We start from the raw sequence: 23,804 nt of genomic DNA on the forward strand, positions 1-23,804 counted from the left end.
ACAGAACAGAGCAGTACTGCCTTGTAACGTCAAGTGTGCTAACTGTCGTGAAAGCACATCGGCGGAGAAAGACGTTAGCAGGACGCTAATAAATCAGTCGTATTATTTGTTCTCCAGTTTGAAATATTTACGGCGTATAAAATACGTATTTGATTCTTTACTTAAGGATAAAGTCGTCTCGATGCGTTAGAAGCACTGTGTCGCTTCTCGTGCTATCTTTGCTTGTTAATGAGCTTAGATCGCTAGTTAGCTTAGCTTGTTAGCTGCTAACAAAGAGACGCAGACGTTATCAACACATTGCTAAGTACAGATCAAATGTGAGAGTAAAGTGTTGTGATTGTGGGAAAATGTGTGAAAGAACGATAGCAAAGTATGAGGGGGAACTTTGTCCAACAAAAGAGGAGAAGGAGCTACAACATCAACTACTGGACGCTGTTTTCAAGGAGCCTCAAGTTGTGTTACACAGAACAGGTTAGTTTACTTCTTACTCTCACATCTTTACTAACTTTATATTTGATTAATAACACTGCGGTTAATATATGATGTATAAGAAGTTGTGTTGTCTTGTGAGGATGATGCATTCCGTCTGCTACTCGCAACGTGGTCTTGCAACCACGTAGTTGTCGGTGTTCCGTCGAATTTAACTACCAGTAAAGATGAGTTACATATCCCAGTCCATTTGTACAATAAACTGTCAGTGGTGGAACAAGCGTGAGTTGGGCCATGAACGGGCCCCATGACGGGCCCCCTTAAACCCAAATAATAAAGCTAATTCTACCATCATTTTACGACATACACACGTTTGCCAGCCATTTTTGCTGAAATTTGCATTTTCCAAACATGCATTTATTTTCTGACATTCATTACAGCATCAACCCATTCACAGGATGTAGAAAACATATCAAAGGGGATCTGATTTTTTCTTTTTAACTTTGCCTATCATTCACAATCCTTATCTTAGACAATAACATGTTTTTTTTTAATTTTTTATGCACTCTAAGTTCTAAAGAAACGTCAGCAAAATCTCAACTGTTCTAATTTGATCAATGGAGTCAATGGGAATGCCTCTATTCCGCTCACTAAGCCCCCTAAATAAGAATTAATTGATCAATATTATATACCCAGAAGTCCTTTTTTATTCGCTATCTCTTTAACACATCCTGTAAAAATGCATATCCTCTGGAAATATGCCTCATAATAGCCACAAACTGGAGGATACATTTTTAATTTGGATACAATTTAAATAAATAATGTAAAAGTTTTATGGAATTTTCCAGGGCGTACCCCGCCTTCCGCACCCCTGTGAGTCCAAAAGGGACAAGCGGTAGAACATGGATGGGTGGATGGGAAAAAGGCACATCATAGACAGGCCTCAAATTTAGTTTTTAAGGTCAAGACAAGTGTTGCCTAAAGGAGGGCTCATATTTTAGGGCACCAAGGCAAGTTAGAAGGGCACCAAGGCAAATGTTATTTTATTTCCAGTTTTGTTAATTAAATGCAGAATTGCTCACATTTATTTGTGCAATAAATCTTTGGACAATTTTGACCCATACTTTTGGTCAAAGCATAATAATTGTGCAAATGCATCAATAAGTTCATTATGCTTCTGTAAGGTTATTTTTATTTTTTAAACCTTTATTTTTTTAGCACAGTCAGACCTATTATTGTGAAGGGGGAATTGTGTTGCTGTTCTCAGCTTGATGTGTGGAGGCGACAATTGCGACTTCTGTCCTGTTTGTACATTATTCCAACATTGATGATGTTGTTCACAACAACACAAGCAGATGAGACGTGTTGTGGGTGTATGGATTTTCCTTGCCAGCTTTAGCTTCGTAGTTTTGTCACTATTTCGAATGACCTCCTAAAGGACGGGACAATTGGGTGTTTAAAGGATGAATGAGTGGTCCAGAACACATTATTTTCCATCCATCCATCTTCTTCCGCTTATCCGAGGTCGGGTCATGGGGGCAGCAGCCTAAGCAGGAAAGCCCAGACTTCCCTCTCCCCATCCACTTCGTCCAGCTCCTCCCGGGGGATCCTGAGGCGTTCTCAGGCCAGCTGGGAGACATAGTCTTCCCAATGTGTCCTGGGTCTTCCCCGTGGCCTCCTACCGGTCGAACGTGCCTGAAAAACTTTCCTAGGGAGGTGTTCGGGTGGCATCCTGACCAGATGCCCGAACCACCTCATCTGGCTCCTCTCGATGTGGAGGAGCGTCAGCTTTACCTTGAGCTCCTCCCGAATGACAGAGCTTCTCACCCTATCTCAAAGGGAGAGACCCGCCACCCGGCGGAAGAAGCTCATTTCGGCCGCTTGTACCCGTGATCTTGTCCTTTCAGTCATAACCCAAAGCTCATGACCATAGGTGAGGATGGGAATGTAGATTGAACAATAAATTGAGAGCTTTGCCTTTCGGCTTCATCACAACGGATCGATACAGATTTTGTTATATTAGCCAACTCTGTGACTCCGTAAGCTATTGTTGAAATAATATGCCTTCTTTTTTTGTTGAGTTCATTGATTATTGACTGGATTATTACTTTGGGAAAGTCCGAGAAGAAGAGTTGTGGTCTTGTGAGAATTGTCTCGTTTGTCCATCCTAGGCCACGTGCGGTGCATCACCAGACCTGCTAATGTTAGCCAAGTTAGCTGCTCATGTGTGTTGGAGTGGAGACGGCTGAGGGGAGTCGTGGATGAAACAAGCTCAGCTTCCTCATGAAGGTCACGTGATGATGTCACATAAGGACTACACGCCTACAGTCACAAAAGAATGGCAAAGTTTGGGCCCCCAGACCCGCTTTATTTTTGCCGTATTAAGGCAGCCCTTTTTTGCGCTTTCGGATCAAACAAAATAAGAAGACCATTTGTGTGCAGTTTGAGAGCTGCAGCCAGAGAAAATAAACACACATTGTATTTATGACTGCAGAGTTCATTGACCGTTTGTTTGATTGATTGACCAATATTTTAATACCTCTGGACATTGAATTTAAATCTTCCTGTCAATCACACAAACATGCTTGTGGGGGAGTTTTCTGTGTCTACGTACCTTCGACACATCCGTACACCCACCGGAGTGACATTTTTACAAGTTGCACAATCCCCACATTTTTCAACCTATTCAAACCATTCCAACATCAACACATTCCACTCATCCTGGACATTCAAACTATCACTTTCCCAAGTTCCAAACCAAATTCCGGTTTTCCTGGAAATTCAAACTTTTCAACATTCAAACCATTCCAACATTCAAACTATTCTTACATTCATACTACATTCTGTCAGCAAACTGATGAGATTGTGAGATCATATGTTGGTACAGAACAATGTCTCATGTGACTGAGCAAAGCTGGACTTTTCTAAAGAATGTTTGTTTTTGCCTGTCCCGCAGACCTCGATGAAGAACGTCTTCATCACGAGCAGGAGGAACCACAGTCCCACCACACACATGAGGAAGAAGAGGTACCACATTCCCAACACATTAAAGAGGGAAGAGAGGAGCCACAGCCCCCTGACAAAGAGGAAGACAAGACGCCACAGACCCATCGTGTTAAACCGACCATTCACATTAAAGGGCAAGCAGAGAACCCACTGATCTTACACATCAAAAAGGAAGAGGAGGACCCACTGACCCCTCACTTTAAAAAGGAAGAGGTGGACCCACTGACCCCCTACTTTAAAGAGGAAGAGGAGGACCAAGAGCTGCCGCACATTAAAGAGGAAGAGGAAGAACACCGCATCAGTCAGTCTACATGGTTGGAGGAGTTCCCAGTGACTGGTGTCCCTGTGAAGAGTGAAGATGATGAGGTCAAAGGTGAAAGTGAGGAGAAGAGAGAGGCGGAGCCTCCAAGCAGCAACTCAACACAACACATGACAACAGAAGCTGATGGAGACCACTGTGGAGGATCACAAGCAGACAAGCTCTTAGCTCCACTATCAGATAGTGAGGACACAACGTCACACTCTCCTGACACTGATGATGAAGACTCTAAAGATGATAAGACATGTCACACTGACAACACTCACTTCAAATGTTCTCACTGTGAGAAAACTTTTAAATACCATTGGTATCTGAAAAGACACATGAGAATGCACACCGGAGAAAAACCTTGTATCTGTTCTGTCTGTGGTAAAGGTTATGTAGAAAGTTGTAATTTGAAAGTACATATGAGAACACACACTGGTGAAAAACCTTTCTCGTGTTCAATCTGTGGTAAAGGTTTTGCACAAAGTTCATGTTTGGTAAAGCACAGAAGAATACACACTGGAGAAAAATCTTTTATCTGTTCAATATGTGGTAAAAGTTTTGTTATAAGTAACAATTTGAAAGTGCACATGAAAATACACACTAAAGAAAAACATTTTATCTGTTCAATATGTGGTAAAGGATTTGCAGAAAGTCGCTCTTTGAAAAGACACATGAGAACACACACTGGTGAAAAACCTTTTTCCTGTTCAATCTGTGGCTTATCTCTTACAAGGAAGGAATATTTGAAAGTACACAAGAGGACACACACTGGAGAAAAACCTTTTTCCTGTTCAACCTGTGGTAAAGGTTTTACACAAAGTCGATATTTGAAAGTACACACGAGAACACACACTGGTGAAAAATCACATTCCTGTTGAATATGCAACAGAAGCTTTTGTGACCGATCAAACCTTGTAGTACACATGATAAGACACCCAGGAGAGAAAGTGTTGAGTTGCAGTGTGTGTGGTGAAAGATTCTCTTCTAAGTACCAGTGTAAGAAACACAAGTGTGCTGGTGAGAACAGCAGCAGCAAATGAAACTGCAGGATTTGAAATAAACTGTCAAGACTTTAATTGTGACTTTCTAACAACATCAGCACATATAACATGTGTGACTTTGTTGTTTGTTTAACAATCTTTTTAACTGCTCCTACATTTATGGATTAGATGTTTTATATTAGTGTTTTTTTTCAGTCAAGTGCATGCATTAATATGCAACATTGTGTACTTTTATTAAAAAAAATATTGGAAAAATTTGACTGAAAAGGTGAGAGTAAAAAGTACAACACATTTTACAAACACTTTTTGTATGTGTATATATATATTCGCAATACAATTTTAGACTTATTCATAATAGTGTTTTTTATAGGTCTTTGAAATATTGAAGCGTTTTATATATATTTATTTTTAATTGTTAATGATCCCATATATTAGCACCCTTATATGATGTACATATAATATACAATGTAGAAAAGCACTATACAAGTATAACCCATTTATCATGTATTATCATTTATTTGTACTGGTTCACATCTGAAACATTATCTGGACCACTTTAGGAAACATATTATTTACTTTATACATCATAAACAGTTGTCTTTCATACATTTTAAAATGTATGACTTTATGAATCATTTGTTGGGTTTCTACAATCCATTTAGTTAATTATCTTTATTACTCTCTTTTGTAATATGATGATTGTGTTGTGATTTTTTTATATGTATGTCCCCATACCTTTATGCAATATGAAAGTGAAAGAAAATGGCTGATGTTTTTGTTTTTACAGAGTTACAATTGTGGATAAAAATAAAAAAGAAATCCCATTGTTGGGTTTTAAACATTTGTTCCATTTTTTTTTTTAACTTCCCCAAAACAATATCAATATCAATCAAAGTTCGGAGTACCAAGTAAAAGCCAATAATGAACATTTACTTTGCATACATTCATAAAAGAAACGGTTTATTTTGTTTCCCTATCACAGAACGAACAGGTATTTTCTTCAATTGCAAAACAACATCCTAAAAACTATTTTAAGTGGTCCATTCCGTTTTGTTTTTTTCTTAAATGAACTCCTTTGCTTTTGGAAGAATGAAAACTTTCAAGTTATGAGTATTAAAAAAAAAAAATTGTTCCACAGAAAATACAGTAAAGAAGAAATAATAAAGATGAAATAGTAAAGAAGTAAAAAAGATGATATGCTGTAATAAGAATACCGGTAATTCAAAATGAAAGCCTTTCCAAAGAGGCGCACAGCTGTATGTGCGGCAGCAGGTGCTTGAGCCATAACAATTGTTCTACAATCCTATCAGCAATGAAAGGCAGTTTGGTTTCCTTCAGGCCGAGTGTATGCCTTCCATGAATGTTCACTGTGCTCCCCATAAGCTGTGGCTTGCTATTGAGAAGAAGTCAATAGTGCATATTGTACCTGTTTTGCTGGCTGTGTAATTATATAGGATCATAGAAAATCCAATCTGAATTAAAAAAAAATGTATTAAATGTTTAACTTGTTTAGTGCTTAAGTTTTAACCCAAAAGGCAATGCATGTAATATTCATTCTGTTTGTGTAAAAGTTCAACATTTAGGATGATTTTGAAGTTCTTAAACATGTTGCCATCTCCAGGTATTGCATACATTACAATGATTTGTGTGACTCTAGAAAAAAAATATTTTTTTGATGGTGATCATGTTCCACAGATTCCACTCCAGTGTTGAGTTTTGGGGACTGAAAAAAAAAAAAAAAGAATAATGTGTCATTTAAAATTATCTGTTAATTGGTACTTTTTAGTAAACAAATAACTGTCAATTGATATAACCTTTTTTTTATTTTTTTTAAATTTTATTTTATTTCAATCTTCTATTTTTTTCTCCCATTCCCCCCCACTTGTTTACCTGTATCTCACCTTTTTTGTAAGGGGCGCTGGAAGCCGGCAGACCCGTCAGCGATCCTGTTCTGTCTCCCTGTAATGTTTGTCTGATCTTGAATGGGATTGTGCTGAAAATTTAAATTTTTCCAGAAGGAGCTCTCTTGAAGGAATAAATAAAGTACTATCTAATCTAATCTAATCTACTAGTAAATAATCCATGACACTTAGAACATGTCTAATTACAGGATAACAATGATATAATGTACCTTTTATTTATGTATGTATATTTGTACACAACATTATTGTATAATGCAGCAATATGTTTCAATAATGTTTATTTCAACTACTGTCCATGTCATGTTTTATCATACCTGCTGTGGTGGATTCAGAACTCTCGTCTACTTGGCCAGTCTGTGAGATAACTTCATCCATGGAAGCAGCAGCAGTAGTTGACGCTGATGTTGACGTTTCTGTAGGTCCATGCCGCTCGAGTGTTCTTCTTCTTTTCACACCAACTGTTGACGTATAGCCCATTTCTAACAATGGCAAAGGGTGGTCATCCGTTGGTTTACCATGCAAGAAATAATAACTGCAGATCTGTGAGTCTTTTGTAGGCTTCCAGTCCACCCACTTGTTATTAGCTTTCTTACATTTCCTATTAACGGCCTTAATCCATCTTATTTTCATGTCTGGATCTTTTGGAAATGGCTACTGTTTGAATGGTGGATCACAAACACATCTTCCTGAGTCAAAATAACTCTCATCAATGTCACACATAGTTTGTTTCCATCTTGTGAGGTGATATGTACTATTAGAACATCTCACAATTAAGCAAATTGTTTTCAGCATATTGAAAAATATACACAATGCGGAATAAACAATCATTTAGAAATATATCTACTACTGTTCACGTTAAAGAGTAAACACAGACCACAAACTGACAAAGTTTACTAAAAAGGTATGGAGTCGCTTGGCTTTGATTATCCCTCACGAACTTTGACCTCGACAAATTGGACATGTGCAGGAGCCAACATGGAAGTGGTCCATAGAAATATCGGAAGAGATCACCAATGCAAAAGATAGCAAAAAGAAGCAGTAGACACAATTAGTCATAGCATCTTAATAAACAAATTAGAACAGTATGGAATCAGAAGTTTGGTCTTGAACTGGGTTAGAAGCTACTTAACCAACAGGAGGTGTACAAAAAGACGGCCTCTGTAATGCTTGTTTTCTTTTTGTGTCATCGGGTTGCTTGAGTGTAGATCACTTTTACGACACTGGAGGGGGCATTGAATGCATCATTGCATCAGCAGGCTCTGAAAGTTACTGTGAACTTCAAAGTCAATTGTTTAATTGGCTGGGTAAATTAATTTATATACACTTTAATATCACTTATGTGCTTAAAACTGTATTGCAACTGATTGTATCTGTTCTATTGTAGTCTAATTGCTGTTTGGCATCAAATTGACAAGCTAACTGCTAGCTGAATATCATACCCTGGTTGGGGCCTGTTTGTAGCATTGGACATGTTTGTTAGCCCCAAGTTACAATTTACAATTATTATTGTGATGCTATTTACATTCTATCACTCATTACATTACTTAGGGCTGGGATGTTCACAGTGTACATAAATCCTGTGCATTTATGTACACTGTGTATACACAGCTAAGTGATGTATATTTAACAGCCCTGTCGCAGGTTTGTGCCTATATTTCATTGCATTGAGGTGACTTTACTTCAGGGGTCTCGAACTCACTGGATGCAGAGTCTGGATGAGGCTGGGCCGCGAGAAAAGATTTCTTTAAAAAAATGTTGCATACTCCTCAGCATGTCTAGTTTTATAATGACGTTTAAAATTGTATCCCTTGTGCACCGCAACTTTCTCTGTGCAAATAAAGAAATATTGCATCTCCCACTTTTCCTGGAAATGTCTTTGCTCATCACAAACCTCTCTCTTCATCTTTGAAAAAGACATGTTTGGGGTAGTGGAATATATTTATGTTCAGCCGACATGCAGAGAATAATGTTGTTTCCGTAATGTGTGTCGTTCCGTTTTTCCTCCCTACAGCAACAAGGCGGTCGGCGGATAATAGCTGGGAAAGTACCGGTGTAGCGAGCGCAGAAAAAAGACGGCTCCCGGACTGTTATCCGGCGTCATATAAAAATATATGTAGTGTTAATCGTGTGAGGCAATGCAAATTAAACAATAAAAAAAACAAATAACAGTTTGAATTGGTCCAGGTTATCGGGGACTGTTATTACTGACGGACAGGTGTCGCGGTGTAACTGCAGCCAGGCACGTAAGAAAACCCTTGTCTCCATGGCAACGTCTTTGTTGCTTTCACTCACTCGCCGCTTTTCCACTAATGCAGGGGTAGGCAACCCAGAACGTTGAAAGAACCACTTTGGAGCCAAATAACACAACACTTTCAAGAGCCATTCATATAAAACTCACAGGCCGCACTAACATTAAACTTTCATATTAAAGTGGGGGCCGCAAAATAACGTCTGTGACCCCTGCTTTAGTTGATTTAAAATGATTATATTTGTTTTGTATAGGAAACCACAGACATACACACACAAAAACACGCACGCAAACAAACAACTCATGCAAGTCTTCAATAGACAATTGAACCTACAAATCTGGACTTGGACAATCTATTATTCCTCCTGCACTCACCTGAACGAATAATTGCTGTCCTAACCCGACACCCTGAAGTGATTGTTAATCCATATTAATCCAGTCATAGTCGTCACTACAGGAGGCAACACATGAAGATAGGGGAACACACTTCTACAGAGCTCAAAATATCGTATGGTGTACCTCAGGGATCAATTCTTGGACCAAGATAGTTAAATTTATATACAAACAACATTTGTAAAGTTACAAAGGACTTAAAGTTAGTTAGGCTTCACGGTGGCAGAGGGGTTAGTGCGTCTGCCTCATAATACGAAGGTCCTGCAGTCCTGGGTTCAAATCCAGGCTCGGGATCTTTCTGTGTGGAGTTTGCATGTTCTCCCCGTGAATGCGTGGGTTCCCTCCGGGTACTCCGGCTTCCTCCCACTTCCAAAGATATGCACCTGGGGATAGGTTGATTGGCAACACTAAATTGGCCCTAGTGTGTGAATGTGAGTGTGAATGTTGTCTGTCTATCTGTGTTGGCCCTGCGATGAGGTGGCGACTTGTCCAGGGTGTACCCCGCCTTCCGCCCGATTGTAGCTGAGATAGGCGCCAGCACCCCCCGCAACCCCGAAAGGGAATAAGCGGTAGAAAATGGATGGATGGATTAAAGTTAGTATAACTTGCAGATGATACAACTGTGTTTTCTTCAGGAGAGAAAACACAAGCTAATACAAATAATACCAGAAGAAATTAACAAATTAAAAAGATGGCTTGACATAAAGCAGACTATCTTTGAATCTCAGTAAAACTAAAATAATGTTATTTGGTTACAGTAGAACGGAAAGTCAAACACAAATACAAATAGACGGAGTAGACATTGAAAGGGTAAATGAAAACACATTTTGGGTGTAATAATAGATGATAAACTGAACAAGAAACCTCATGTAAAAAATATACAACATAAAGTAGCAACAAACACGTCAATAATGAATAAAGCAAAACATGTTCTGGACCAAAAATCAGTTCATATTCTCTACTGCTCACTGGCGTTACATATCTGAGTTACAGTGCAGAAATATGGGAAATAACTACAAATGTGAGCTTCATTCACTAACGGTGTTACAAACAAGATCAGTTATAAGAATGCATAATGTTGGATATAGAGGACATGCAAACATTTTATTTATTGAATCACAAATATTGAAAATCAACGATTTGGTGCAACTTGCAAACAGCTAAAATTGTGTACAAAGCAAACTATAAACTGCTATCAAAGAATGTACAACAGTTCTTCTCTACAAAAGAGGAGAAATATAACCTTAGAGGAAAATCTAATTAAAAAAATGTGTATGCGCGTACAACACTTAGAGCCTTTAGCATATCTGTATGTGGAATTAAATTATGGAATGGATTAACCAAAGAAACCAAACAAAGCACCAATATGATCCAGTTTAAGAGACTGTTCAAAAAGTACAAAGAACAATAATGATGGACATCTTGAACCTTTTTTTTTTGTTTACTGACTATTGTATATTAATTATGTATTTACTATTCTGTAGCAGAGAACAAGGAAATCAGATACAATTGCTATGATTTGAAAAGGTTTAGGATTAAATAAACTCTGCTTCTTCCTACTCCTTTTCCGACTTGCTGTCACGAAACAACTGGAAATATGTGATGCATCACATGTATCGTATGCATGTTCCAAATAAACTGAACTGAAACTGAACGGCAATAACACGAAATAAAGTCCGCCCCTTTTAGGCTCATTAGGTGACACATACTTTTGTTTCTCGTCCTAATTCTGTATTTCAAGAGACAGTTGGCAACCCTAAATCATTCAAACAGCTGGAAAAAAAAAATGCAATTTTTTGTCTCACAATCTGCTGTATGTGCTTTTTTTTTTTTTTACAGGAATACTTGAAACATTTGACACTTGTTTAGCATGACTGCGAGTTAAAAGTGTTATCATGTGTGTAATGACAAACCACCTCCAAAACAGAATTGTATTTGACAAGTTTATACTGAATAAAACACCCAGAATGTACATGAAACATTGTACACATTAAACACTGAATATTAAGAGTATATGAACGGCCTACCTTGTTTACTTCCCAAATGACATCCTCTGCATGTTTGGCAATCAAGCAAAAATATGACAATGCAAAAAAGAACGGAAAAAACAGCAAAGGTTTTAAAAAAATATAAATATTTTGCAACGCCTTGTCATAAAAATATTGTGTTACACTAACTAGTAGGGTTGGGTACCGAATTCAGTACTTTTGTAGGTAATGACCAAATTCCCCTGTTACTATCAATTCACGTAAAATCAAAGGGTGCCATAGTTCGATACCTTTGTTTCATGTGACGTCATGTCCGGTTTCAGACTGGTCATGTCTGCTTTCAGACTAAACACGGGCTCACGTAAACATTCACTGAAGCAGCACTCAGGCCGGACTCAGCCAAACTCCCTCAAAGTCATGTTGCACTTTTCAACACCAACACAGTGTGCTTAATAAAAAACAGCTCAAACGCAAAGTAATGCGACACTCTTCCAAAATGCGCTAGCTTATTGCTAATTTACATAGGATTTGCCATATACAGGCTATTTTTAGCATGAGGGGTTTTACATGGCGATTTCCACACCTTGGAATTTGGTAAAGGAAACGACAACTAATATTATAGTTAAAATGTTACAATTTTATGTAATAAGAACTATTCTTACAGTATTGACACTTTGTAGGGCGCAACCTAACAAATTCATCTTCCTGAAAAAAAGCTACTTTCTAGTTTGACAACATACCATAAATAGTTATACAGTGCTGCCATCTAATGGTCTCGGAAGTGCAAGTGCCATGCAAATGAGACTAATGTAATCGAAAAAACAAGATATAACAACTGGACAGCAGTTCTCAAAATCATCATTCTTAAATGTTACATAAAAATAATTGACATTAACATACAAAAGTACTTAAAATGGTATTATTGTTCCAAAATATTTATAAAAATAATGATGAGATGTGACACAAGGTGACATTCACTGATAAGCAGCTGTCTATTGGTTTGAAAAGGAAAGAAGAAAACCTTGTCAATGGGATGGCACATGAGCCCCAAATGATGACATCACAACTACATGGACACAAAGATCAACATCAACATGATTCACTGGCAAAATATTGTTGAAAAATGCAGATTGAAGGTGTCACCCAAAGGAGACATCATGTAAGATGAGGAGCAATTTGTGCAGATGTGAAAGAAATGTCCAAGTGTGATGAGGTCCCTCAGCGATGGAGACATCTCTCTGTGTTCCAGTGCACAAAGCATCCTGGAGGAAGAAGATGACTCAGCACATTCCCAACAAAAGCAGGTGAATCCAAGTGCAGATGTTAGCATGTGGCTGAGTGAACATCATCTTCACACAAAGTCAGAAGAACATTTGGAGGTGCGTGAAAAAGCAAAGTCCTCACTGTGTGCCGACTGCTGTGTGTCACTCAGCCTTTAGCCTTCACGTCTCTCTGAGAGCAGTTCGTTACCACCGTCTCTCGCTGCTGTCTTGGATCCGCCTTGAACTGAACTCTCGCGGCTGTGTTGGAGCCACTATGGATTGAACTTTCACAGTATTATGTTAGACCCGCTCGACATCCATTGCTTTCAGTCCCCTAGAGGTTTCTCATAGTCAGCATTGTCACTGGCGTCCCACTGGATGTGAATTCTCCCTGCCCACTGGGTGTGAGTTTTCCTTGCCCGTTTGTGGGTTCTTCCGAGGATGTCGTAGTCGTAAAGATTTGTGCAGTCCTTTGAGACATTTGTGATTTGGAGCTATATAAATAAACATTGATTGATTGATTGATTGATTGATTGATTGATCTCATCTACCCCCGGGGCCTTGCCGCCGAAGAGTTTTTTAACTACCTCCGCAACCTCAGCCCCAGAAATAGGAGAGCCAACCAGATTCCCCAGGCACCGCTTCCTCAAAGGAAGACGTGTTGGTGGGATTGAGGAGGTCTTCGAAGTATTCCCTCCAACGATCCACAACATCCGCAGTCGAAGTCAGCAGAACACCATCCGCACCATACACGGTGTTGATAGTGCACTGCTTCCCCTTCCTGAGGCGGCGTATGGTGGTCCAGAATCGCTTCGAAGCCGTCCGGAAGTCTTTTTCCATGGCTTCCCCGAACTCTTCCCATGTCCGAGTTTTTGCCTCCGCGACCACTGGAGCTGCACACCGCTTGGCCCGTCGATACCCGTCCACTGCCTCCGGAGTCCTATGAGCCAAAAGAACCCGATAGGACTCCTTCTTCAGCTTGACGGCATCCCTCACTGCTGGTGTCCACCAACGGGTTCTGGGATTACTGCCACGACAGAAACCAACAACCTTGCGGCCACAGCTCCAATAAGCCGCCTCGACAATAGAGGTTCGGAACATGGTCCACTCGGACTCAATGTCCCGCACCTCCCTCCTGACATGTTCAAAGTTCTTCCGGAGATGGGAATTGAAACTCTCTCTGACAGGAGACTCTGCCAGACGTTCCCAGCAGACCCTCACAATGCGCTTGGGCCTGCCAGGTCTGTCCGGCATCTTCCCGCACCATCGCAGCCAACTCACCACCAGGTGGTGATCAGTAGAAAGCTCCGCCCCTCTCTTCACCCGAGTGTCCAAAACGTGAGGCCGCAAATCCGATGACACAACTACAAAGTCGATCACGGAACTGCGGCCAGGGTGTCCTGGTGCCAAGTGCACATATGGACACCCTTATGTTTCAACATGGTGTTTGTTATGGACAATCCATGACGAGCACAACAGTCCAATAACAAAACACCACTTGGGTTTGGATCCGGGCGGCCATTCTTCCCAATCACGCCTCTCCAGGTTTCACTGTCATTGCCAACATGAGTGTTGAAGTCCCCCAGTAGGACAAGGGAATCCCCCGGGGGAGCACTTTCCAGTACTCCCTCGAGTGTACCCAAAAAGGGTGGGTACTCTGAACTGCTGTTTGGTGCGTAAGCACAAACAACAGTGAGGACATGTCCCCCCACCCGAAGGCGGAGGGAAGCTACCCTCTCGTCCACTGGGTTGAACTCCAACGTGCAGGCTTTGAGCCGGGGGGCAACAAGAATGGCCACCCCAGCCCGTCGCCTCTCACTGCCGGCAACGCCAGAGTGGAAGAGAGTCCAGTCCCTCTCGAGAAAACTGGTTCCATAGCCCTTGCTGTGCGTCGAGGTGAGTCCGACTATATCCAGCTGGAACTTCTCTACCTCGCGCACTAGCTCAGGCTCCTTCTCCCCCAGTGAGGTGACGTTCCACGTCCCAAGAGCTAGCTTCTGTAGCCGAGGATCGGACCGCCAAGTGCCCTGCCTTCGGCTGCCGCCCAGCTCACATTGGACCCGACCTCTATGGCCCCTCCCATGAGTGGTGAGCCCATTGGAGGGATGACCCATGTTGCCTCTTCGGGCTGTGCCCGGCCGGGCCCCATGGGGACAGGCCCGGCCACCAGGCGCTCGCCATCGTGCCCCAACTCCGGGCCTGGCTCCAGAGCGGGGCCCCGGTGACCCGCGTCCGGGCGAGGGAAATCTGGGTTCATTTTGTTGTAATTCCATGGAAGTCTTTGAGCTGCTGTTTGTCTGATCACTCACCTAGGACCTGTTTGTCTTGGGAGACCCTACCAGGGGGCATGAAAGCCCCCAGACAACATAGCTCCTAGGATCATTGGGACACGCAAACTCCTCTACCACGGTAAGATAGCAGCTCAGAGATTTAAATCATTTATCATCAGCGACCTCACTTCATTTGACACTCACAAGGATTTAGAGAATAAACCATTAGATGCACCAATGTCTTCAAATCTGAGGGTTCCACTAATTAAAATATTCATATTCATATGGGACGGCGTGGCGCAGTGGGAGAGTGGCCGTGCGCAACCCGAGAGTCACTGGTTCAAATCCCACCTAGAACCAACCTCGTCATGTCCGTTGTGTCCTGAGCAAGACACTTCACCCTTGCTCTTGATGGGTGCTGGTTGGCGCCTTGCATGGCAGCTCCCTCCATCAGTGTGTGAATGTGTGTATGAATGGGTAAATGTGGAAGTAGTGTCAAAGCGCTTTGAGTACCTTGAAGGTAGAAAAGCGCTATACAAGTACAACCCATTTATCCGTGTAAGACAAAGTTGGATTTATTTGTGGTGCTGAGATCGTGACGCTAATGAGGAAAATGATACGTTTTTTAGCAGTTTTTCTCCTGCTACAAATATTAGTCTCATCTACAATTCATGTCCGCCGTTGTTTTTTAGCTGTGAAGTTCATATTTTATTAGTAAAGTTGACCGGGAGGAATTCGCTACTACCACAAAATAAAATGAAAGTCGCAACACCTTCAAAATGAGTGTTTTTTTTACGTGAAAGTAAATGAAAGTAATATAATGTATGAATGGATGTATGTAGTGTAATATATTTGGGAGGGTTGTAATCTTTTAATGGCTGTTAAGTAGAGGAGACACGGACATCAGCGTGGATCTACAGGAGCTTTATTTTTCAACTCGCCACAGAGTGAATTCCGGTCCTTCGACAATTGCTATTTCTTTGGAATCAAAGTAAATAATATATACAAATAAATGTATATATTACATATAGCCTACTATTTGCGCACTACTGACAAGTGATGCACCGAAAATGTAATCGACTTAAATAGACTTTGCTCACCAAAACCGGGTGTTGTGGTTAAAATATCCACAAATATCCACGGCACACACGAATGACGTAGCTCGCCCAAAGCTGAAAAGAAAGTCACATTCTTGTCGCATTGCGTTTAGAATGAAGTCACTCTTAAAAAGATCAGATTCCAATCGTATTCAGGACTACCCCCTGATGTGGCCTCAATCTGATGCCAAAACATCATATTAGAAGGATTTTGAAGCATTTGGACTGTCAAAAAAATTCAGATCTTTGTCACTTGAGGGCATAAAAATAAATCAGATTTATTGTGCACTGTAAACGGATCTATAAGACATACTCAGTGGCCCTGTGGTTAGAGTGTCCGCCCTGAGACTGGAAGGTCTTGAGTTCAAACCCGGCCGAGTCATACCAAACACTTAAACAATACGACCCATTACGTCCCTGCTTGGCACTCAGTATCAAGGGTTGGAATTGGGGGTTAAATCACCAAAATATTTCCTGAGCATGGCCACTGCTGCTCACTGCTCCCCTCACCTCCTAGGAGGTGAACATGGGAATGGGTCAAATGCTGAAGATAATTTCACCACACCTAGTGTGTGTGTATAACTATCATTGGGACTTTAACTATAAAATGATACCAAATATATATTTTAACGACTCACTCATTTAATCACGTCAAGGATTGTTCGTTACATTTGTTTACCTTCATAAATCATGTGCTGTGTGTTGATAATTGAAAATATGAAATGAAGAGAAATATTTTAATTGTTTCATCTTTTATATAGGCATAAGACATTTCAAGAAATACAATATTAATAACTATATATGGAAATGCCAAAAAGAATGTAAGATGAGGTTGCTAATGCACAATCGTATTTATGTACTCTTCTCTTATTATAAACAGGAGGCTGCAACAACAATGCCAACACACAGCAATTCCACTCAATCTATGCCAAGCTGGCTGTACACTGTGGCATTGAACCCAGCAAAACTGGAAATGTCACAGCACAAGACAACACTAAGATCCTCCCTATGACGAAAGACTCGGAGGACAACATTCCAGATGCCTTTGAGGTGGTGCCAAAAGTTCTTGTCCAGCATGACTGAACACCACCTCAGAACTGTCCCTTACCGTCCAACCGTGTCACGTACATTGGTGGCTGGGTGGTATGAAACATTCTCACTAGGCTAAAAGTGTCACACATGTAGATTTGTCTTAGTTACAGAAGTTCTCACACGGTCATACCACTTATTAAAATGAATAAACAATGGCGGCCTTGTTATGTCTTTCATGAATATTCAGTGTCAAGGTGTGCAAGTTGCAGCATGTACACGTTGAACAATAGAGTCCCAGAATAGAGCCCTGAGGAACCCCACAGGTCATAACCCTTTGGTCAGAAACAAAGTTACCAGTTCTTAGAAGTGGATATTCCCACCCAGTTTTCTAACCTCTGTAATAAGATAGTATGGTCAACTGTGTCAAAGGCAGCCTTCAAGTCCAGCAGAACCAAGACTGGGACTTGTCCTGCATCCGTTTACAAGCCGATATCATTTGTCACCTTATCACTGTTTCACTTCTGTGGTGGGACCTAAAGCCTGATTGGAAAGTATCAAACACATTGTTAAATAGGAAAAAGTCACCAACCTTTTGGTAGTGATGTACAGATCGATACTGAAATTTCAATATGGCCGATACCAGCTCTCTATGCTCTAATATCGATTTTCGAGTCACAATATTGATAGTTTTGATACTTTATTTTAGATAATATATATCATTAACATGAACACACTGAAAAGTTACTAAATCACTGAGATCTTGTCAAAATGAAACGTGGATGGTGGGAACTATTTTTTCACCCGCAGAGGTAAGTACGTAGCGCAGCGGCACATTGTGCTGTGCTCAGTCATTCAGTCGGTCAATTGTTTATTTAAGAAAATTACCGGCAGGTGAAATGAGTCACTCAGTATTATATAACAGCAAATGTATGTTTCCTTTTATGTAGACTATTTGAATACACTTCATACAGAATTGAATATAGACAAGATAATGCATTTAATGCAGAATAACACCATTATTTGTTTCGCCCTCTGACTTTATATCGTTTGAAGATGATTCCCCAAGATCAGCAGCACTTAAAATACACTACTTTTTAAACATTACCAGACCCATTGAGTATATTTGCGCATAGTATCAGTATTAGACCCGTATTGCCGATACCAGCCTGGATATTACTTGTTATCGGATCTGAAAAAAAATCAGTGGTATTGCACATCACCAGATTTGGGAGATACCTTTTTTCAGGATTTTACCCAAAAATGGCAGGTTTGATATAGGCAGATCGTTGTTCAGCACTGTGGCATTAAGACTATTACTTTTACAATTATTAAGGTTATATAATAAAACATTTTACCAGTCCGTATAAAATTATTGGTGTTTACGGCGGTCACTCACCCTGTCTGGTGACACGTACGTGCAGACAGGTGAACATGTAAAAAAGCTGTCCAAGAGAGGCAACAAACAATTTGCAATTAATCTTACTGTTAAGATAGGATTTACATTCAATTTAACTATCCAAATCACTATTATTAGCTAACAACAACCAAAGCTAATGCATGTGTTACGTACGTATGTAGTTACATCATTACGTCCAAGAAGCCGAAAGAAGGAGGGATGTGCTGTGTGAAATAAATTGGAAAGTTAGCGCTGTTAGAGCCAAATACACTTTCTGTCTGTCAAATTGATGACGTCACTAAAGGGGTTGGCTCTAAGGCCAAGTGCCTTGATATTTAGGGAGGAGTCAGGATCTTGCTCAGGTGTTGCTGAGTAGAGGCGCAACAGTTTTTGACTGTGCCAGGCTAGTATTTGTTTGCTCCCTTGTATTTTCCGTTTTTGTACAAAGTGTGTTATATAAATGTGACTTTATGATATTAAATATTTTTGTTAAACATGGACACAATTTTGGACATCAATTATTAGCCGGCTGCACACGTCTGAACTAGCTTCATTTATATTCGGCAACCAGTAGCAGTAATAGTATAGGACTTTACCGCTACAAGCGCCCTCTAGACATCTGTGTAAATGTTGCAAACGGCCCCTTTTAGGCCTTTGGAAATGTTCCAGTCTGAAGTGAGACGTTAACAAGATGAAGGAATTGTGGTGACAAACGGCTCAGCACAGACTTTACAAATCTAGTGGGTAACTCATCAAGGTGTGTATTCCGTCCTACGTGTCTGTGTCAGTGACGTAAACAAGTTGACAGATAGTTAACATGATGATCCCAAGGAAATGGAAGAAAGAGTCCAGGCCTTTTATCTTTAACAAGCTTTAGTGATTTTCACAGAGAATGCACTTTTCCTTTCTTCTTGTCTAATTGGTCATTTCTTTCTTTGTTTTCTCTTTTCCTTGTATTGATTAGTTTTGTTTTGTTTTTCTTTTTTATGTAAAACTGTATAAAGAGACACAAAATATATGTCAAATAAACACTACTAAGTAACATGTCCATACATTTTTTGCTGCATAACATGTTTTCACACATACACACACAGCCCATACAATAGCATGTAAACAGTGCTCATAAACGTATGTAAAACCCAGTATATAATATACATTATATACTGAAGAGGAGAGACACAAACATTGCACCCTCCTTTAGAGGAGTGAGCTAGCGAGCAAAGACGCTAAATGCTAAGTAGCAACAAGCTAAAACAGGAGAACAAGCTATCTTCACACAGTACTATTTTTTTTACATTTACACGCACACACAACGTCTTCATGTTACTCATAAAACAGACACAAGACTTACAGACAATGTTTCCAGGGCACTTCGTGGAAGACAAAACAAACTTTAAGCGCTGAATCACGTAAATACGTCTCGTGTGTAAACAAGTGAGCGTCAGACTGTCACGCGCAGACTTCCGGAAACCAGAGGAAGGAGCAACTTGCCTTCAAAATAAGGGTCCCTTCTTAATACCGAATAATGTTACATCACAGTGTGTATGTTAATGTTAGATATGGTGCCGTCTCCAAGCACAAGAAAATATTTGACCTTGGCTCTTGGCACAGTTGTTGTGTCCATCTGACGCTTTGTGCTGACTTCACCGATGTTGTAGTTTTCTTTCTGTTTGTGATAGTCATTCAAATTTGGCAGTTCTGTCTTGCATGGGTTAAATTCCAATCCAGGGTTAAATTCCAAGTCAGGGTTGGATCAGGAAGTAAAAACTAAAGCTGAAACAATTCATCTGATCGACTCGCTGTGGCCATAGTACTAAAAGTGGGAGCAGGGGAAAAGTGTGAGGCTGAATCTTCTGGGGGCAAAGCATCCAAGAAAAGGAAAGTGAAATATCTGAAATTAGACACGGTAAAGCCAAACATTGACTGGACGCTTGATCCAAGCTGCTTAAGCGCAGTGACCATCATGAAAGATAAAGATGGTACATTTCAACATGATAGGATCTGCTGCTATGAATATTACTGAGTTACCTGTCACATCTTAGAGCAACAGGTGTGCACTTGTGGTCATGGACTACTTTACACGCTATGTCAACTTTTTCCAGCGTGCCTTTACAGTAGCAAAATGTATGTTTGAGGACTATATCAGACAACATGGCTTGCCAGAGTGTAGTCACACAGACCAGGTAGGCAATTTGAGTCAGACCTTGTAAAACACTTTGTAAAACCTTGCTGGAATAGTTACCTCTACTGCCCCCCAGTGGCCGTTAGAAAGGATGCATACATTTTATGTCTGTCTTTCACTTTTTGTCTTGTCCTTTGTGTCCCAGATGAAGTCGTTAGTGGCTCGGGGGAGGATAGGCGGGGCATTAGCTCAGCAACATTCTTTTCTTTTTTACAAGAACTTTGCTGACAAAGTGCAAGTGTTTGTGGGCGTTACTGTACATTTTGGTATTGTTGTACAGCCTTTACCTTTAAGCTGATACTGAGGGCGACTGTGTTGACCAGTTTGACGCATGCAAATGATTCAATGTCAAGTACTGTGGAAATATGTTTGCATATGACAATCCGTTTATTCCAAGCTATCAAAATGAAATCAAATGTAGGCTATAGAACATAATGTATGCTGACCTTGGCTTGAATGGAACATTGTCACAGTAGCGAGACCTGACCACGCACGGCACGGTCTTAAACTGTTTGTGTCCTCCATGCAATCGGCCCTCAGAGTACTCCCACCTGAACCCGATTAAATGACCTTACCATGGCAACCGCACCATAGCAACGGTCCCATCCTTGTCAACACTTCCTGGTATTCAAGATGAAGTGGGCGGAGCAATCTGCCAAAAAGGAAATTCAGCATCAACAGAGGCCAGCAATCAAATAGAGAAAACCAAATAAAAATTAAATAAACAAATAAGGAAATTTGGCTCCAACGTAATGCAAAGTAAATCTCTGTGGGATGATGTACAATTCTGGCTTTTGCCTGACACTCCGAACTTTGATTGATATTGATATTGTTTTGGGGATGTTTAAAAATACAACATATTTAAAATGTTTAAAACCCAATAATGGGAATTTTTGTCTTATCCACGAACATAAGTTTGTAAAAAAATAAATTAATTAATTAAATTAACTAAAATAAACATCCTTCCACAAACAATTCAGCAATTTTCTCTAACTTTTGTACTGCATAAAGGTCTGGGGACATACATACAAAATAATCACAGCACAATCATCATATTACAAAAGAGAGTAATGAAGATAATTAATAAAATGGATTATAGAAACCCCCCAAAAATTCCTGAAGTCACACATTTTAAAAGTGAATAAAAGACAACTGTTCAAATGATGTATAAAGTAAATAATATTATGCTCCCTGAAGTGGTCCAGAAGATGTTTCAGATGTGAACCAGTAAATATGTACAATATATCATTTAAAGGTGCAAATCTATGGATTATTAACAAATACAAATACAAATATGTAATATTCTCATATTTCAAACTATCTAATTTATGAATGTAGAAGCATATTAAACAAATTGTTACAAAAACAACAATGTCACACATGTTACATGTGCAGATGTTGTTAGAAAGTCAAAATTAAAGTCTGGACAATTTATTTCAAATCCTGCAGTTTCATTTGCTGCTGCTGTTCTCACCAGCACACTTGTGTTTCTTACACTGATACTTAGAAGAGAATCTTTCACCACACACACTGCAACTCAACACTTTCTCTCCTGTGTGTCTTCTCATGTGTGCTACAAAGTTTGATTGGTCACAAAAGCTTCTGTTGCAGATTGGACAGGAAAAAGGTTTTTCACCAGTGTGTGTTCTCTTGTGTACATTCAAATTTTGATTTTGTGTAAAACCTTTACCACAGATTGAACAAGAAAAAGGTTTTTCACCAGTGTGTGTTCTCTTGTGTACTTTCAAATTTTGACTTTCTGTAAAACCTTTACCACAGACTGAACAGATATAAGGTTTTTCACCGGTGTGCGTTCTCATGTGCACTTTCAAAGTGTAACTTTGTGCAAAACCTTTACTACAGAGTGAACAGGTAAAGGGGTATTCTCCAGTGTGTGTTGTCATGTGTCTTTTCAAATTCCTAGGAGATTTAAAAGTTTTTTCACAGTGAGAACATGTGAAGTGAGTGTTGTCAGTGTGACATGTCTTATCATCTTTAGAGTCTTCATCATCAGTGTCAGGAGAGTGTGACGTTGTGTCCTCACTATCTGATAGTGGAGCTAAGAGCTTGTCTGCTTGTGATCCTCCACAGTGGTCTCCATCAGCTTCTGTTGTCATGTGTTGTGTTGAGCTGCTGCTTGGAGGCTCCCCCCCTCCCCTCTCCTCACTTTCACCTTTGACCACATCATCATCACTCTTCACAGGGACACCAGTCACTGAGAACTCCTCCAACCATTTAGGCTGACTGATGCGGTGTTCCTCCTCTTCCTCTTTAAAGTAGGGGGTCAGTGGGTCCTCCTCTTCCTTGTTAATGTGAGGGATCAGTGGGTCCTCCTCTTGCTCTTTAATGTGAAGGGTCAGTTTAACACTACGGGTCTGTGGCGTCTCATGTTCCTCTTTAATGTGGGGGGGCTGTGGCTCCTCTCCTCCCTCTTTAAAATGTTGGGATTGTGGTACCTCTTCTTCCTCATGTATGTTGGAGGACTGTGGTTCCTCCTCCTGCTTATGAGGTAAAGGTTCTTCATCGACGTCTAACGATACAAGAGAAAACAAACATTCTTTAGAAAAGTCCAGTTTTGCTCAGTCACATGAGACATTGTCCTGCACCAACATATGATCTCACAATCTCAACAATTTCCCCTCACAGCAGTCAGGGTACTTCCAGATGACACATAAAGAAGATCATCAGGGGAATGCCTTCCCAGGCCAACGTCCAATCCACCTTATTCATATAAAGACATCCTGAAAGTCATCCCTGCAATCCTTAATGGTAGACGCCATACCTGAAGGTGTGCTGTTCTCCCTTTGAATAAATCATACACACACAGGAAATAATGTACCACATGCTAGCCTCCATGCAATAGTACTAGTGATGAGCTCCCCCTGCTGGTGGAAAATATTTACTGTCATTTTCACATTAATTTTTAGAGACATGTCACACTAAAAAAGCATGAGCACAGTCAACATGTTGGCCAAAAAAGATGACATCTGTTTTGCTTTCATTTAGATAGTGTCACCACAATTTAACCGGGATGAAGTAATCAGATTACTGAGTAGTTCTTCAAAAGATAACTTGTATATCTTTTTAATAATAGTAATAATGGATTAGATTAATTTAGTGCGTTTCTAAACACTCAAATTGCGTTAGAGTGAGAACTGAGAAGGCATCATTCATGCAGTCCACACATGCAATGTGGTAAGCTACATTTAATAATAATAATAATATTAATAATAATAATAATAATAATAATAATTAGATGAAGCAATTCCTG

General features: G+C 40.1%; 2 protein-coding genes across 14 annotated transcripts in view; one reads left to right on the top strand and one right to left on the bottom strand.

The window, feature by feature from the left end:
- Positions 1 to 5,582, top strand: LOC133545452 (zinc finger protein 80-like). The gene is made up of 2 exons (XM_061891063.1): positions 1 to 471; positions 3,386 to 5,582. Exons 1-2 carry the CDS (start codon positions 348 to 350, stop codon positions 4,618 to 4,620), a joined length of 1,359 nt encoding a protein of 452 aa, XP_061747047.1. The 5' UTR covers positions 1 to 347; the 3' UTR covers positions 4,621 to 5,582.
- The window catches only part of LOC133545459 (zinc finger protein 239-like), a 27,465-nt gene continuing 7,920 nt past the window's right edge, over positions 4,260 to 23,804 (bottom strand). For 2 of the 13 annotated variants that reach the window (XR_009804840.1, XR_009804829.1), the window contains exons 2-4: positions 19,703 to 23,063; positions 12,699 to 18,575; positions 11,236 to 12,556 (exon numbers count right to left, since the gene is read on the bottom strand). Coding sequence is in view for 1 of the 13 variants with exons in the window: in XM_061891072.1 (XP_061747056.1) it covers positions 21,985 to 23,063 (1,079 nt within the window). In the remaining 12 variants the exon portion in view is untranslated. Of the gene's footprint in view, positions 6,467 to 6,644; positions 6,737 to 6,979; positions 7,145 to 11,235; positions 12,557 to 12,698; positions 18,576 to 19,206; positions 23,064 to 23,804 lie in introns of those variants that run through there. The other 11 variants (XR_009804834.1, XR_009804835.1, XR_009804833.1 and 8 more) reach the window with 11 other exon arrangements.

Source organism: Nerophis ophidion, linkage group LG28 (assembly GCF_033978795.1).
Source record: "Nerophis ophidion isolate RoL-2023_Sa linkage group LG28, RoL_Noph_v1.0, whole genome shotgun sequence".
NCBI lineage: Eukaryota > Metazoa > Chordata > Actinopteri > Syngnathiformes > Syngnathidae > Nerophis > Nerophis ophidion.